This window comes from Seriola lalandi, unplaced genomic scaffold (assembly GCF_002814215.2).
Source record: "Seriola lalandi dorsalis isolate HSWRI2012SDOR001 ecotype SW California unplaced genomic scaffold, Sedor1 jcf7180002054861, whole genome shotgun sequence".
NCBI lineage: Eukaryota > Metazoa > Chordata > Actinopteri > Carangiformes > Carangidae > Seriola > Seriola lalandi.
In genome coordinates, this window is record NW_019525414.1 from 4,631,315 (window position 1) to 4,646,907 (window position 15,593).

Sequence of the window (15,593 nt, forward strand, 5' to 3'; positions counted from 1 at the left end):
AAGCTCCTGCCATCCGTGCCCGGACAATGAACCCTCTTTTTAAAAGGCACTTAGATCTTTTCCTCGTCATCTTGATACAAAATCTGAATCAACTGGGTGCTCAGCAGTTTTATACCTGCCGCAGAACAGGATGGGATGTTAGTTGCTTAATTGTACCATGCAGTGCACCTGCGTGGAAATGTCTGTATTCTCCACTCATTTATTCAGGTTTTTTCTTTTAATGTTACCCGTCTATATGTGTCAATACAATATACCTGTGATAAATTAATATCACCTGATACCATTACAGCTCCAGTCCACAAACCGGGGCAGGGTGCTATGGTGCAGAGCACAAACAGAATTATTGTTATCAATATCTTATGTCATGAAAACTGTAACTTTTGGCATTTGAATGTTAAATACCAATATTGTCAATTGCCAAACAAATATTGATTACAATTATTCACTATAAGTAAAAAGGACATTTGGGCGAACACAAAAATGCAGCGATGATTGCCCTCCACACAAATGATTCAGTGTGCTCATGTCAGTCATGTTAGTGATTGACCAGCCAATCTCGGGTTCATATACAACACTTGCCTTCATCATGACTGGATGAGAGGAAGTCAAAATATGCATAAAATTAGGTAACACATAATAAATTTTCAAAATACAAAATGTGGAAGTCATTGTTCTTTGTAAAATCATCCACATTAATTAATTCATTAACACTTAAGTGAAAGCACTGAGTATTGTCCCTGTTGATAAAAATTCATTTTGAAAATAAGGATATAAAACACGCTGTCGGGACAATCAACAAAACGTGGGTCTCTTAAAAATAAGTCTTTATTTTGTTAAACAAAGGACTGAAGATAGTAGTTACTCTGCTGGACCGAAAATAGTTTACGGGATCTTTCAATTGCTGTTTATAAATACCACCTCCACAAAGTATAAATACATCTATAATCCCTCTTTTACACATTTAAGCAGTATTTCTAAAGGTTTCAGCATGACACTTAAAATTCCTGTAAACCAACAACACTCGCAGACGCACACAAAATCTTTAACTGATGTACATGCTAAAAGTGATTGCTTCACAACATAACCACAATAAGATTTAAAAAATATGGCACAGATATTTACATATTTTTGAGCAGAGCATGTACCCATTAATTTTTTTTTTTTTTATATTTCGGTGCCTTGTTGAAAAGCACCGTCCTTAAACAGTAGAGGCTCAGATTTTTCTGTGTAGCCAAAATATGTATACGAGTCTCACAGGGAACCTAAACTATCTAAATAAACATTAAACGTGAAATTCCGTTGGCGAACACTAAATTTCAGTGACTACACAGAGCAGGCACATTCTTAATTTGTCACCTATCTAAAAGCTTCTGTAAAATCTACTTCTGTCACAGATAGGAAACCCTTCAAAGTTATCTCTTTAAATACAGGAACAATCATGGCGATGACTGAATCAAAAATCATATTACAGATAAACGGGACCCAGTGCTATATGTGACTACGTGGCAGGGTGAGTGGTAGACTAGCGTATTCCTTTTCGACTGATAGATACAAAAGCTTATTCATAAGTTAGTCAATAGAAAATTTAAAACACAAAATAGCACAGCTATAGGTCCAGGTGTTTCAGCATCTCAGAGTCACAGTGATGAGTCATTAAAGTCTGAATTTAAAAAATATCTGAAGAATATAAAATTATTTCAGCTAATGGCAAGAAGTGACATTTCCCAGCATCGGACCATCAACATTAGTGGTTCATAACAGAGTAATGATAACTGCTCGAGCTTCTTCCCTTCCCTGCGCTGGTAATGATCTCCTTCCAAAGGCTAATCATGGAGAATGTTTTCTCAATTAATAAAGACTGACAACGGTTGATATGCACTCTGATACAAGTGTCTGAGAGTTTGTTTAACACTAATGCGCATGTATGAGGTTGTTACAAATTTGTCGGACGCTGGGGTTGATGTGGGTCGCACGTCTCACTACTCCATGTCATCCTCATCGAAGAGGGGCGGCTCAAAACTACACACCTCCTCGTAGGTTAATCCTGCAACAAATGAAAAAATGTTGTGAAAGTCCTCCAGTGTCAACTGTACGTTATTTCCCTTTACACATTTTACAGATTTCAGTCATGAATAGACAGGCCTTACGTTTCCACTCTTCAATCTCCAGCTCACGGCTCTCAAAGCTCTGGTCGTACGGCTCGGCCTCAGGCTCGTCGTCCGGGTCGTGGTACTGAGCGAAGTAGGGGTGAGCCAGAGCTTCGGCTGCTGTTATCCGCTTGTCTGTGTCCAGAACCAGCATTTTCTCCAAAAGGTCCACAGCTTAAAAACATACACAACTGAATCTCTAACAGAGTCTATGATTCATTAAAAATCAGTGTCCTGTGATGTAGAGTTGTTCTGATTTCAAGCCAATAATACTTACAAAGTAAAAGGAGAATTTCAAAATAAAACACTGATCGCAGTTAACAGGAACTGCACCACCAGCAAAGCCAGTTTTTTCTGGAATTACCTTGTGGGTTTGCACCAATGAACACGTCAGCAAAGTTCCTCTTGGGCATGTGTGGCAAGGAGCCAATGTAGTTCCTCGCCTAGAAAAATACATACAGTACATCAAATGTCAGCTCCCACCAGCAGCAACATGTCGGACACATTCAGTTTTCACAATGCTCACATTCTTTCATGCCACTGAGACTGTTCAATGTAGCCACCTGCATCAATCATTACTGCTCAGTTAGGATATTTCTATCTACAGCTGTGACTGTACTGTATCCCACAAAGATAACATATGTTGGTGTCAAAGCTGAAGCCCTTTGCAGTATAATTATACTCATTGATTTAGTTTCTTCCTTTTCTTTTTTCTCTCATTTTTGTGTCCCTGTTTGTGTTTATAACTGTTGAATAACATGAAGTTTTTCTTTGGGGTTTCTGACAGTATGAAGTGAGACACAAGCTGTCAAAAACTCATTCACAGTTGCTGTTGATAGCTGTGTGTAGCTTGCGGCAAAAAGTGATTGACAGCGCTAATGTGTTGCCTAGCAACAGCAAGACGTCTTAGTGTGATCTAAATAGGAGCTGCAGGAGTGAAAACATTGTAGCGCGGCGCTCTTTTTAAGACAATGAAGTGTTTACACTGTAATTGTTATTTTTAATATCCAATTTACGTCAGGATTTTTCTTGAAAGTGAAAGTACCCTCTAACAGAAAAAACTCCTGGCTGCTCTTGTGTCCTGTTGGGCTCAACACCGACAAGGAAGACATTTATTTTACCATTCATAATTGTCCTGAGAAGTCACCTCAGTGTAAAAGAAAGGCTTGACAGTTATTCTATCACATAGAGCAAACAAATAATGTCAATTACAAAATAACTATGTTGAAAGTTTCAAGAAATGTGCAACAGAAAGAGAAAAAAACAGAGCTGTTAGTAACTACTGTATCACCAACAGTAAGCCTAGCTATTGCGCAGTGTGCATGTTTAACTCTGAAAAAATATTTTTACACTACTACAGTGAAATGACAAACACAGAAACGCCTTTACCACACAAGTTCAGAGCTGCTTGTGCCAATCGTTACAATCACATGCAACAAGCGTGTGAGACACCACACAAAGACGATGATTTAACTGGAAAACCAAAACATTTAACCCCCAAATAGTAGCCCTTTAGTGGCCGCGCTGCTCCTTACACCCACTTGACCAAAGTTATTCCTGTGCTGTTGTTAGTGTGGCCAGTAAATCACTGTTTGCTTTATTTCTTAAAGATAAGCTAAAAAAGCAATATTATAGTGTGTATATATGTGTACATGTGGAAAGATCTGTAACATTATCACAGCATTTTGGGGTAACACAACATAAATACAGGATACTGAGCCAAGAGCTGCGTAGCTTTAAAAACAAAGAGGGAGAGTGCGTTAGAGCAGGTCTGACTGTCCTCCCGCCCCGGACTGATGTCTGGTCTAAAGAAAGCAACTGTGGATCCTGCTCACCTCGTGGCTGGGCATCCTGCTTATTAGAGATGCTGGGGGCGTTCCTGTCAAACGCATTATCTGCTGAAGCTGGTTTATATCTATGAAGCTTGTGTCAAGGGGAGTATAGCGACAGAGCAGAGATGGTTAAGAAGCTGCTTCTCAACCTAACACTGTGTGGCTGAACTAGATGCACTACAATGTTATGCTGAAGAGCAAACTTCAAAGCTTTGAAGCACAACGTGTCACAAAAGTTAAGAGGAGGGATTGTCAGATTGAGAGGAAAGAAACAACACAGTACTTTGCATTGTAGTCAGTCAGTGAAAGCCAGCAATCAATCATCTGTGCCACAATAATCTCACAGCAAACACCATTTTATTCACTCAGTTAAAAAGAGGCAGGAAGCAAGTCTCGAACCCATGAGGAAAACATGCTGTCATTTAGAAAGCGGCTGTATCAAATCGTCGTTCGGCAGAGCGGAAGGTTTAGAGCAGAAAACCGGTTAGAGGAAAACCTTGCATAACTTTGTGAACTCACAGACTCTGAAGATATTTTCATCAAGAGCTCGGGCCCTGGTGTTCCGACGAGCAGCATGATTAGCTTCAACTGATCAATGTCTACAAGCACACGGTAAAGGAAGACCAGAGGCTGGACGGGGGAAAACTTGTAATCTGACCGCCCTGTGAAACTTTTATCACTCCAAAGCCATGTTTGATATCCAATTTTACTATATTTACTTTGTTTCACACAGAGAAGATCAGAGGAGGAATTTGAACCTGTGGAAAAAGAACAAATTTCATAATGACAGCATACAATAGGAAAAGAGTGAAGGCAGTGGACAGCCCAGGTGTACACCTACTTACAAGCACAGCCGTTAGTCTGAAAAGACTGGCAGGGGGAGAGAAAGATAAACAGTTTTAAGCACAGACACTGCAGATTGATAGGCCCATACAAACACTGGCAGTGGTGCAGGCAAAACGTGGCCCCGAGCCAACCATGCATACTGACAGTGTAGGAAGAGTTGAAGCACGCCAGTAGAAACATTACAGCAGAGGGTATGTGTCAAGCCAGAGGGAAGTGTGGAAACAGGTACTACGTGTGTTACATTTTTAATATAAAAGGTGACGACTCAGGCAACGCCATGATGGAAAAGAAAAGCAGAAAAGCAGGTTTTAATAAGTGGACACAACAAATCAGCTTCTGCAACTGTGCCTGCAAAAAAACATCATATATCAGTACTTTCACACCAAAGTCAATGTGTATTAAACCTGTTTGATTTGTTATGCAAATGTCAGAATCTAGCCCCAGCTATCTCTCTCTCTCTCTCAAATGGAAAGGATACGGTCAGTACCAGGAAACAGAGTTCTTCCAGTGAGGAGTTCTGCCATTATACATCCCACTGACCAAATATCCACTGAAACACAGAAGCAGGACACAAACATTTAGATTAGCCTGACGAACAACTGTTCTGTCATGATGTATAGATGAAGAAAGACACAAGTCCAAAGGAGCTTTTTAAACAATAAATCAGCTGATAATAGTTCACTGCAGTCAGGCTCTACCTGTCATGTTGTAATGCATCCAGTTCAACATGATCTCTGGGGCTCGATACCAGCGGGTAGCCACATAACCGGTCATCTCATCATCAGTGTGCCGCGCCAAACCAAAGTCCAAAATCTGACAGCAGTTTACGTGCAAAAATAGCAGAGTTGTTTGCAAAACATACACATTTGTGGGCAAATTCAGGATAAACTGGTGTTTTAAATGAGAGGAGCAGTTCACTGACCTTCAGCTCACAGTCTTCATTCACTGCCAGGTTACTAGGTTTCAAATCCTGAAGGGAGAAAAGCCATAAATGTGAATTTGTGTAATTTAAATTTAGGCAATAAGAATAATTAAGGTTGCAAAGTACATCTGTAATCTTGTTCTGGAGAAATATTCATACTTTTCATGAATAAAAACAAATTGCGCCCCTTCTTTATTAACATTACAATTGAAAAGTGCACATCATTAACACCATGTAAAGTCAAGGTCCTGTTTTCACTTTCCTTCCCTTGTTGTGTTTGTGTTTGCACAAGCCCGACTCTGCAAAGTGAAAGATGTCATAAACCCTGACAGCCCCCCCCCCCGCCCAGTCAGGGTAAAAGACAAAGTGACATTTGCACTTACTCTATGAATGATGTCTGCTGAGTGGATATACTGGAGAGAGATGGAGGAGAACATGTGCATTAAACTACAGCATCAGTTTAAGTATTGATTAACCACTGCAAAAATGTCAGACGCTGCAGTACAGTGTAAAAATCATTCAGTCCTCTAATGATCGTTAGTAGGACAGCTTAAAAGAAGGGATCTAACTTCTGTGGAATAGCCTTATTCACTTTGCTGCTGAGAGTTAGATGATGAGAAGATGGATACCACTGTCATGTCTGTCCATTCAATGTGTGGAGCTACAGGCAGAACACATTAGCTTAGCTTAGCATAGCATAAAGACTGGAAACAACGGGAAACAGGAAGCCTGACTCTGTCTAAAAGTAACAACATCTGCTTATTAACACTTCGAAAGCTCAGGAACAATATCTGTTTGTTTAATCTGTACAAAAAACCCCAAAGTGTAAAAAATGTTTCTTGGCCAGGCACAGTGACTTTCTGTGCTCTTGTTATCAGTGTGAAGTTGCCAGACAACCAGCAGAGACTTCAGGGCCCTGTTCTTGAAACGTGGCTTAGCTAATTCAGGCTCAAACACTGTTATCAGACTAAAATAATGCTGTTTATTCCCCTCAAGCTAATTTTGTTCAACAGTTTGAGGCTTGATTTGTTGACCCAGTTTGATCTTAACAAACAGTGTGCTCTTATTTTGAAATAAAAGTGAAATGAGCTTAATATAATATGAGAAGAAACACTGATGCCTAATGGTAGATTCGGTTATAGCAAGGTCCAAAAATGACATTCAACAAGGTGAAATGTAAACAATATGATCACATGACTGGAGTAAAAAAAAAAAAATTCCATGTCTAAATATAATTTCAAGTAAAGTCAGACTAAAGATATATTGTCAATAAGTGCATGAATTATCATTACATTTGAGTATTTTTGCTCTTTAGTCTGATGATGAACAAACTGTTGTGAACATGTGAACAGTTAAAGTTAATGTCAGACTGTTTTCTGCTGCAGAGGAGAGAAAGAAAAGAGGAGAGAAGTAGCTGATGTCTGATGAGTCAGTCTAACTGAAATGTTAATTTATAATCATGGAAATAATTAACTGTTAGTGGCTAGTTGTTCTAATCAAAAACATCAAGGTTTAGTTTTTATTTCCAGATGTGGTCATAGAGTCTCCTCATGTTATTCTGAGCTGTAGTGATGAAGAGGAGAGTAAATTCATCATTAGTGTCAGGAATCCTGTCGGATTAAGGAATATGGAAAGACTCAAACAGGAAAACTATTCCAGTACTTTTTTATATTTTATATCTACTGCTCGTTATAATTGATCACTCTTTTGTCCCTGTCAGGATCCTGTAGGAATGATGACTCGGTTTTTCCAGGTATCTGATTGGTCAGTAGTTTGGCTGTTGACAGGTTTTGATCCGATCCTCTGAAGGTAACCTGCACCAGAGTAGGTTAGGAGTTCAGCATCAGTTACCATGGTGATTTACCCCGGTAACAAGTGAACCATCGTCGTAGGACTGAAAACCCTGAGTTAAACCTGAAGTTACCTCAATAACCTGAAATCCTGCTTCGTAGTACAGACCTCAGGACTCTAGTCTTGATGATAAGATAAGCAGATATGAGAGTGGTATCAATCTTATATATTTAATTCTAACTCCCAGCAAGAAAACAAGTAAACATATCTTCCCGAATGTGAAACTATTCCTTAACAACCTTACCTTTAACCCTCGAAGGATCTGGTATATGAGGAACTGCACATGGTCATCTGTGAGCTTCTGACATTTCACTATGTTGTTGAGATCTGCCCCCATCAGGTGAGTCACAAGATACCTGCCGATCAGACGAGACAGTCGTCAGACACAAATATCACAAGGTGTATCAATGTTTTCCTGTGTCATAAAAAGCCAGTTGTATATAAATGGATACATTTGCACTGCTAACAAATTTTTCCAGAGTTGTTTGCAGGCTGAGACTAATTTCCCATATGGCTTTGTGAGCTTAAACCGGTTTAGCTGCTACTTCTTTTCAGTCTCACTTCTCTCCATAGGCACTGAAAGGCCAAGCCCTTCACAAATGGAATGTCATTTAACAGCACACCCAGATAAATGGGCTTAATGGGACCAGATCAGAGCATAATTCAAATCTAATCCCAGAGCTGTTTAAAATGCACAAATAGCACTTGTGGAAGAAGGCAAGAGCAGGATGCTACTGCGGCAGTTTTGCAGCCAAAACACACAGAGCCATGTGCTGCTTCATCAGTCTGCTGCTCCACAAATACCAATTTCATGAATACTCTTCTATTCTCACACAGCACAGAGAGCGAGGCACTGAAACAGCACCTGGGGCCGTAGAACAGACACTTCCCATCTAAAATTGTTAAGACAGAAAGAGTATAAGATAGCATTTTTCCTAAATTGGTATTACAGAAGCAAATCCTACCTAACTTTAAGAATCCTAAGTTATTTTCCCACGTCCAATCATATCTCAGGTCGGGAAATCCTACATTATCAGTTCAGTTCAGTTATGAACTGTCTGTTACCTAGCAGCCGATGCTACTTTTCTCATCTTATCTCATCTTGCTGGGGCATTTCTGCAACCCATTACATTTATCCTTGAAACGTACATATATCAATGTAACAAAAAGAACAAGGGGCACTTAACTTCAAGCGTTGGTAACATCTTCAGAAAAATCCAAAGATGTTCTTTTGGGAAATTTACAACAACACTAACTCGGGCGATAAAAGAGATTGAGTGGGCTGAGATAGCAGACAGTCTCCGCTGTCTCCGGCATCCAACGGAGCATTTTGTCCCTCTCAATGAATGAATGTTCTGCCTGTTGACATTTAGTTGGTTGTGTAAAAGCAATAAAAGAGCAGCCAGTGAAGTTAGGATAGTTTAAGATTAAGAGGCTTGTGTAATACACTTTTCCTATCTTAAGTTAGGATAGGAACATTGACTTAAGCACCATTCATCTGTAATGGCCTTTTCCCTAAACCCAATTACCATAGTTACCACACATTTAAGATAGGGTCTGAAAGTTAGGACGTTTCTGTAATATGGCTCCTGGTAATCCTTGAGCTTGTTGTTAGCAGCACACACAGGGACACAGACACTCTACAAAGTTCACCCGCCTTGGAAAAAAGGGGATATAAATAGTGACCTCTGTTTTCCGCTCTCCTATAGAAACAGGAGCACGACTGGAGCTGTGAGGAGCCTTACTGCAGCGTTGTGACTTGTCAGTATTTTTAGAGCCGAGGGGAAACCACACTTACAGCACCTGCATATCTGAGATTTTTCCTGGATATCACACTGCATGCAGAACATTTCCAATGTTCCAGCAGATGTGCAGATAAAGGGAGTCATATTTCCTTCTGGCAACCTGTGACTCAGCATTCATTTTACAGAATGAGTTTATGCTTCCACAACGCAGGACTCCAGTCCACACACACAGTCTACATGTGTGACCTTTTATTGCCTTCAGTCCACCATGACATTAGGCTAATGGGGGAGGAGGGTGGGGCATCTTGAGAGGACAACTTTCCATCTCAACAGCAAACTGAGTCAGTGCCACTAAAAGTGTGAGGGAAAAGTGCTTATGTTCCACTAGGGATACATTACCATTCTGCAAAACTGCTGCATAGTCAAAGGGCACTCCGCCAGTATTGCACTTCTCTCACACTGGTGAGGACAGCTTAGTTCAAAAAAAGAATCAAAACAGATGCAGCAGAACCAACAGTCTTCTTCCTTATCAAAACCTGGCTCCTACATTACCCATAATGCAGCTAAACCACTGTCAGTCAGTGATTCGGATGTGTTACGCTAGTAGAGCTCATGTAGCCTTGAGCCTCTTACCCTCAAGCATAGATGAGGGAATTTATCTGACTTCACACAGCTCTTTTTTTAACATGCAGTGGTTCTCTCTGAGTTTGACCTGCCTACTGATTCACAAAGATATCAATTCTTACTGCAGTTCAATTTTCATGTCAGATATGAAAAGGTCATGTAGACACACTGCATGAGAAAGAACCTGTTCAAGCCCTCTGCATCGGCCCCACATGCTTTGCATTAAAATGCATGTATGATGATCAGACTGTGGACAGCTCCTGAAACACAACCCATTGTGAGTGGTCTGGGAAGCCTTGGACCAACAATGTGGTGTAGCATGGATGCAGACTTTTCCACAGTGTTTTATGGCAGAATGGGCCACCTTGCCTCTTGCCTAAAACAAACACCTCCTTTGCTAACATTAGAAATGTATATACTATTATGAAATCAAATTCTGGATGACTACCAGAGACTATAAGTAATACTTTGATTTCCATCACACACATGCACATAAAATAATAACTTTTCATGCCATATATTCATGAGTGTGGATGTTGTTTAGTCTGTCATCTTCCAACTAAATCAATGATGAGACAACATACGTCAGGAATCGGAGAGACTTGCCACCTCAGCAAAACACTTTCCTGAGGGGAAACCTGGATCCCTGAGCACACTCACAGACTTCCTAATAAACTTTGTGGTAGCATAGATAACGTCCTTGCACAAGTGTATATAATTGATCTGCATATACCAAACTAAATGGGAAATGTCCTGAAATCCTTTTTTTCTAATTCAATTCAAGATGACACACCAAACACCTATTGTATGTTCTCCTCTGCAGTTATATGGCTGAGGTCAAATGTGCACCATCTTCATTTCAGCTTAGCATTCCTTGCAACTACATGTTCCTGGTTTCTGGTCTTGGGAGTCTACATATTCTCTGAGTGTTTATGTGGGTTTCCACACAAACTTAGTGACATGCACATTAGCTATTTTAAATGATACTGCCAATGTTGCTGACTATGGCTTGAGATATGAAGTGGGTCCCTGAGTGCAGCACTGCCCACTGCTCCAAAATAGTTAGGATGAGTCAATCGTGCAGGAATAATTTTCCATATGGGAAAGTATAAAAGTATAAAATAAAACGTGCAAGGAAACGAAATCTGTCTCCAAGTTCTAAGCTGAAAAACATTCTCATGTCGGGAGTCGACTGAGATATGTCACAATTTGATTGTGAGACAAATTTGTCAGTGTGAAGAGAAGAGGAAGAATCTGAAATTCCACAAACTACGGGGGAGGCAGGACACACGTTTGAGGAATGAGTCACTGTCTAGCTGTCCACTTCCCAATTCTAACAACTTTCAACATCAACAAATAATAACTACCTGTTTGCAGCAGCAGCAAATCAGTTATGTGTGTCACAAAGAACAGAAACCAGGAAACACAGGGAAGGAAGCTGGTGGTGAAAGAACTCTTGCAGCAGCCTGACAATGAATAACTAACAGAGTAGACGTGAAGTATGAAGTATTCCACTGTGTTCGGCCTGCTGGCCTGCTGGCCCGCCTCCAGGTGTTTCCCAGCCAGAGCTAGGACTGTCTGCTGCAGAGAAACTGAAGGCTGCAGTTTGTCGAACACTCTTGTTAAATTATGCACAAGTGTTGCTGAGGTGACACCCTGACCCAAAGCCAAAGAGCACAAAGAGGGAAACTTGGGATTAAGGAAGCTATTTTAAACAAGCACGGTCAACTTACACATCAGTGAATTCCTTCAGAGAAGTAGCCGGGGAAAAGACGTCTAGGAGGCCGATCACCTGCAAAAATATGGACAAATATACCATGTCAAGTTAACAACGACAGGCAGCAGCTGAAATCTGAAATCAAGCTGCAGATTTTTTTTTTTATTTTTTACACAAACACATTGTGAGGGCATTGCACATCCAAACTCAAGCAATTTATTCATGTTTAGCACCAGACAAAATAAAAAGAAGTGAAACAAATGGACTCACATTTTCATGTTTCATGTGCTTAAGCAACCGCAACTCTCTGTATGTTCTCTTGGCATGAATGATGGACTGAAACGGCCGAGAGAGCTTCTTCACAGCGACCTTCAAACCACTCTTCATATCATATGCAGAACTGTTAAAAAATAAAAATAATTTTTTTTTTTAAAAAAAGCTTAAAACTCATCAGTAATAAACAACTTTCTTGTAATCACAATACTCTCACACAATTGAAACTGACAAACATGAACTCAACATTATAAACTAGAAATGAACTGGTCATTTTCCGGCACATGAGAAAAAATTTTCATATGGCTCAAAATGGGCTGAGTTTGCTCTCAACACAAAATTAGGTGCAGTAAGAGCTGCTGAAGGCTGAGGAAAAAGGGCGACATCAGCAGAAAACGTCATCTCTCAGCAGACTGGGAGCAGCCCTGCCTGCAATCTGTCCTGCACTCTGAAGACTGTCTGTCTCTAACTCAAACCTAACACCTACTAATGCTCAGCTCACCCAATGATAGTCGTTACCAGTGGAAAGCCACCTGTGACTGCTAGTGGGCCTTAGAGACCAGAGGCCCATTGTGATTGGGGATGTCATTGAGTTCTTCAAGGCAAAATCTACAACATTTTCCATCCATATCAGCCTTTTTTTGTTTTGTTAATAGAAATGAGCTATTAAAACATGCAAGATGTGTAGGAATGAAAATTCCACAACAACCAAATAACAGATGGATTGTCAAATGGATTATCCAAAAAAAAAAAAAAGACAAAAGATGTGCAACTGGCTGCTCAACCTCAAAAATATAAGTAATTTATCAAAGTAGAAAAAGGATCTTCCTTTATGCATCAGCAATCATATTGAAATAAAATATGAAGCTGCACAGAAATTGGCTGCTTTGATGGTGGTCCACCCTTTTGTACTTTAATAACTAAATATGGATAATATTGTGGCTCAGTAGGTGGAACAGGCCGTCCATTAATCCAGTGTTAACAGTTCAGTCCCTGGCTCCTCCTGTCCACATGTCGATGACAATGAGTGGACCCCATATTGCTCCTGGTGGTGAGGCCTTGCATGGTAGCTTGCTGCCATTAGTGTGCAAGTGTGAATAAGAGATGAATTATGGATAATTGCGACATAAATGCAGTCCATTCACCAATAATGCTGTTTTATATTAATTAGGGCAGAGTCTACCATGTAAACACAGACAATATAAGCCAGTGTGCCGTTTGAAAAAACAAAACAAAAAAACAATCACTCTGGTGAGCAGCCAGTAATCTGACCAGCAACAGATTATCGTATTGCCCAGCAACAGCACAGCTGTCTGCTTCCATCTGCAAAACAAACATCTGCCCACTAAATCAAATGTACCGCTGACAATGTTATGTCCTAGATAGTATCAGCACAACCTATTTAGGCAACACACCAAAGCAAAGGGTCTATCCTGTCAAAGCTTACCCTCTTGCCACTGAGCAGCATTAAGGAAATCCACCTTAAAACCAAGGTTCTCTAATAAGAGACCGCCACTGTAAATGCAAACGCCTTTGCTGCATATTTGTTTACCACTACTGGAAATATTCAGTAGAGCCTCTAAAAGATGAGTGGCTATCAAAATGCTTCAATTAAGACATGGTATTGATAATTTGATGAGACGACCAATCATATGGAATTTGCATGGAAATTTGTCATTTCCTGGTCTTACTAACTGTATTACAAATGAATTATACACGTTTACAGTGACGATTTCCATTACTCAATAATGTGTCAAATATCTTCTTTTTTTTTTTCTTTTTTTTTTTTTTTAATATTAATCGGTTTAACATTTTGTCTATAAAATATCAGAAAAGATCATCAGTTTACAGAACATCCTGACATTTAAGAGACTAAAACCAGTCATTTTTTTCTCCTCCAATTACTGAGACTAGGGCGGAAAGATTAGTCTGTTAATCATTAGTTGACTGACAGTTGAATAATAATAATAATTGGCAACTATCCTAAATATTGATTCATCAGTTCAATGATTTTTTTAATAAAAAATGCCAAATATTCTCTTGTTCCTCTGCTATATATAATATTTTTAACCAGAATGTCTTTGGGTTTTGAACTGTCTGTTGGTCTGTTTGTGTGTGAGGGCAAAACCATTTTGGACATTTAATAAGCTAAAAATAAAATCCTAAAAATAATCTGCAGATGAATCATGATGAAAATAATTATTAGTTGCATTTATATGAAAGCAGAACTAGTAGAAATGTTGACATATCTAGAGCTGAAAATATTAGCTGATTAATCAACAGAAAAATAATCTGCAACCTTTTGAAAAAGCATCAGTCACTGTTCAAACAGAGGATGGTGAACAAAAGTCAAACATTTGCAGATTTTAGCCTCTCAACAGTGCGGATTTGCTGCATCTTTTGTAAAGTTAATATTTGGGATTTTTCGAAGGGTTTATTCGGCAGATTAAGATTTAAATCTATTGTTAACAGCCCCACTCACATCATCAGTATCGAGGTGGCAAGCATGGACCACATAATGATAATGTAATTTACCTGTGCAGCCGTAGTAGAAATACTGGGTCAGTTTTGTGATTGTAGCAACCCACTGATCAGATAAAGACTCACATACTTTGTCAGCAGTTAAACGTTGTTGTAAATGAGCAGTTTCCTGTAGTGTGGCTTATGTAAATGCAAAATTAAGTTAGAGAGGTTAACAACAGGTGGACAATATGCCATAGATAACAAGTCTACAGGTTTTCTTGTTGAAAGACACATCGTGGCTCCACCTTGCTAGCCAACAACCAGGACAAGCTAACCTAACTTTAGCATCTGCAGGCAAGGCCTCGTCTAAATGAATGGAGGTTAAGTTAGGTGACCAGGCTACTACCCCACGTACACAAACTTAAAGGAAAAAAGTGACTTACCACACGGATCCGTAGGCGCCAGAGCCCACCGGGGACAGGCTTTGGTACCGCTCCGGCACTTCCCATATCGTTTTGTTGACCTCCTGTCGATAAAACACTGGTCTCTCTTTCTGCGACATTCCTGCAGAACGAACTGCCGACCACCAACTGCACTTTCTGCGCTCACAGAGGTGGGTCCCTCGAGCCTGAGCCCAACTTTCCCCAAGTTACGAAAATAGGGGCTAAATGAAATGTTTCTCACCGTCAGAGAACTTTATATTGTCTAGAGTTGCGGGATTGCCTTCTCGCTAAATACTGCAGAATCACCGTCTGCTGCGTGCACGTTTTTAGACCTTCACGTCGTTCGCTCCTCTCTCCGCTTTTCGCTTTCAGACACCTCCGAGATTTCACCCCGCTTGCAACACAGTGGAAAGTATCGCGAGAAAACAAATATTGGCACAGCCGAGCGGACGAGACGACAGAAACTGAGATCCCTGCTGCTTTCAAGTGCTACTGGAAAAAATAAGAAACGAAATGTCTCCTTAACACAATAGTCAAAAAAGTCATAAAAATCATAAACTTACATTCAGTGGTGGAAAGTAAACAAAAACATCTACTCAAGTACTGTACTTAAATATACATTTATAGATTAATTATTATTATTATATTATTATTATTATAATCTTATACCATATAATATACTTTACTTGATTATTTCCATTTTATGCTACTTTATACTTCCACTACTATG

The 15,593-nt window shown here is 39.8% G+C and overlaps 1 protein-coding gene across 2 annotated transcripts; it reads right to left on the minus strand.

The window, feature by feature from the left end:
- Window positions 1–807: 807 nt before the first annotated feature.
- Window positions 808–15,254, minus strand: mapk14a (mitogen-activated protein kinase 14a). Of its 2 annotated transcripts, none has more exons than XM_023427495.2 (12): window positions 14,864–15,254; window positions 11,955–12,084; window positions 11,701–11,759; window positions 7,843–7,954; window positions 6,131–6,160; window positions 5,748–5,795; window positions 5,524–5,638; window positions 5,304–5,375; window positions 3,983–4,062; window positions 2,512–2,590; window positions 2,148–2,321; window positions 808–2,044 (listed from the first exon to the last, which is right to left on the minus strand). In XM_023427495.2, exons 1-12 carry the CDS (start codon window positions 14,980–14,982, stop codon window positions 1,980–1,982), a joined length of 1,083 nt encoding a protein of 360 aa, XP_023283263.1. In that variant the 5' UTR covers window positions 14,983–15,254; the 3' UTR covers window positions 808–1,979. The 2 variants fall into 2 exon arrangements, with proteins under 2 accessions (XP_023283263.1, XP_023283262.1); XM_023427494.2 differs by lacking the exon at window positions 3,983–4,062 and adding an exon at window positions 4,499–4,578 and having other exon boundaries at window positions 14,864–15,253.
- Between the last annotated feature and the right edge of the window lie 339 nt (window positions 15,255–15,593).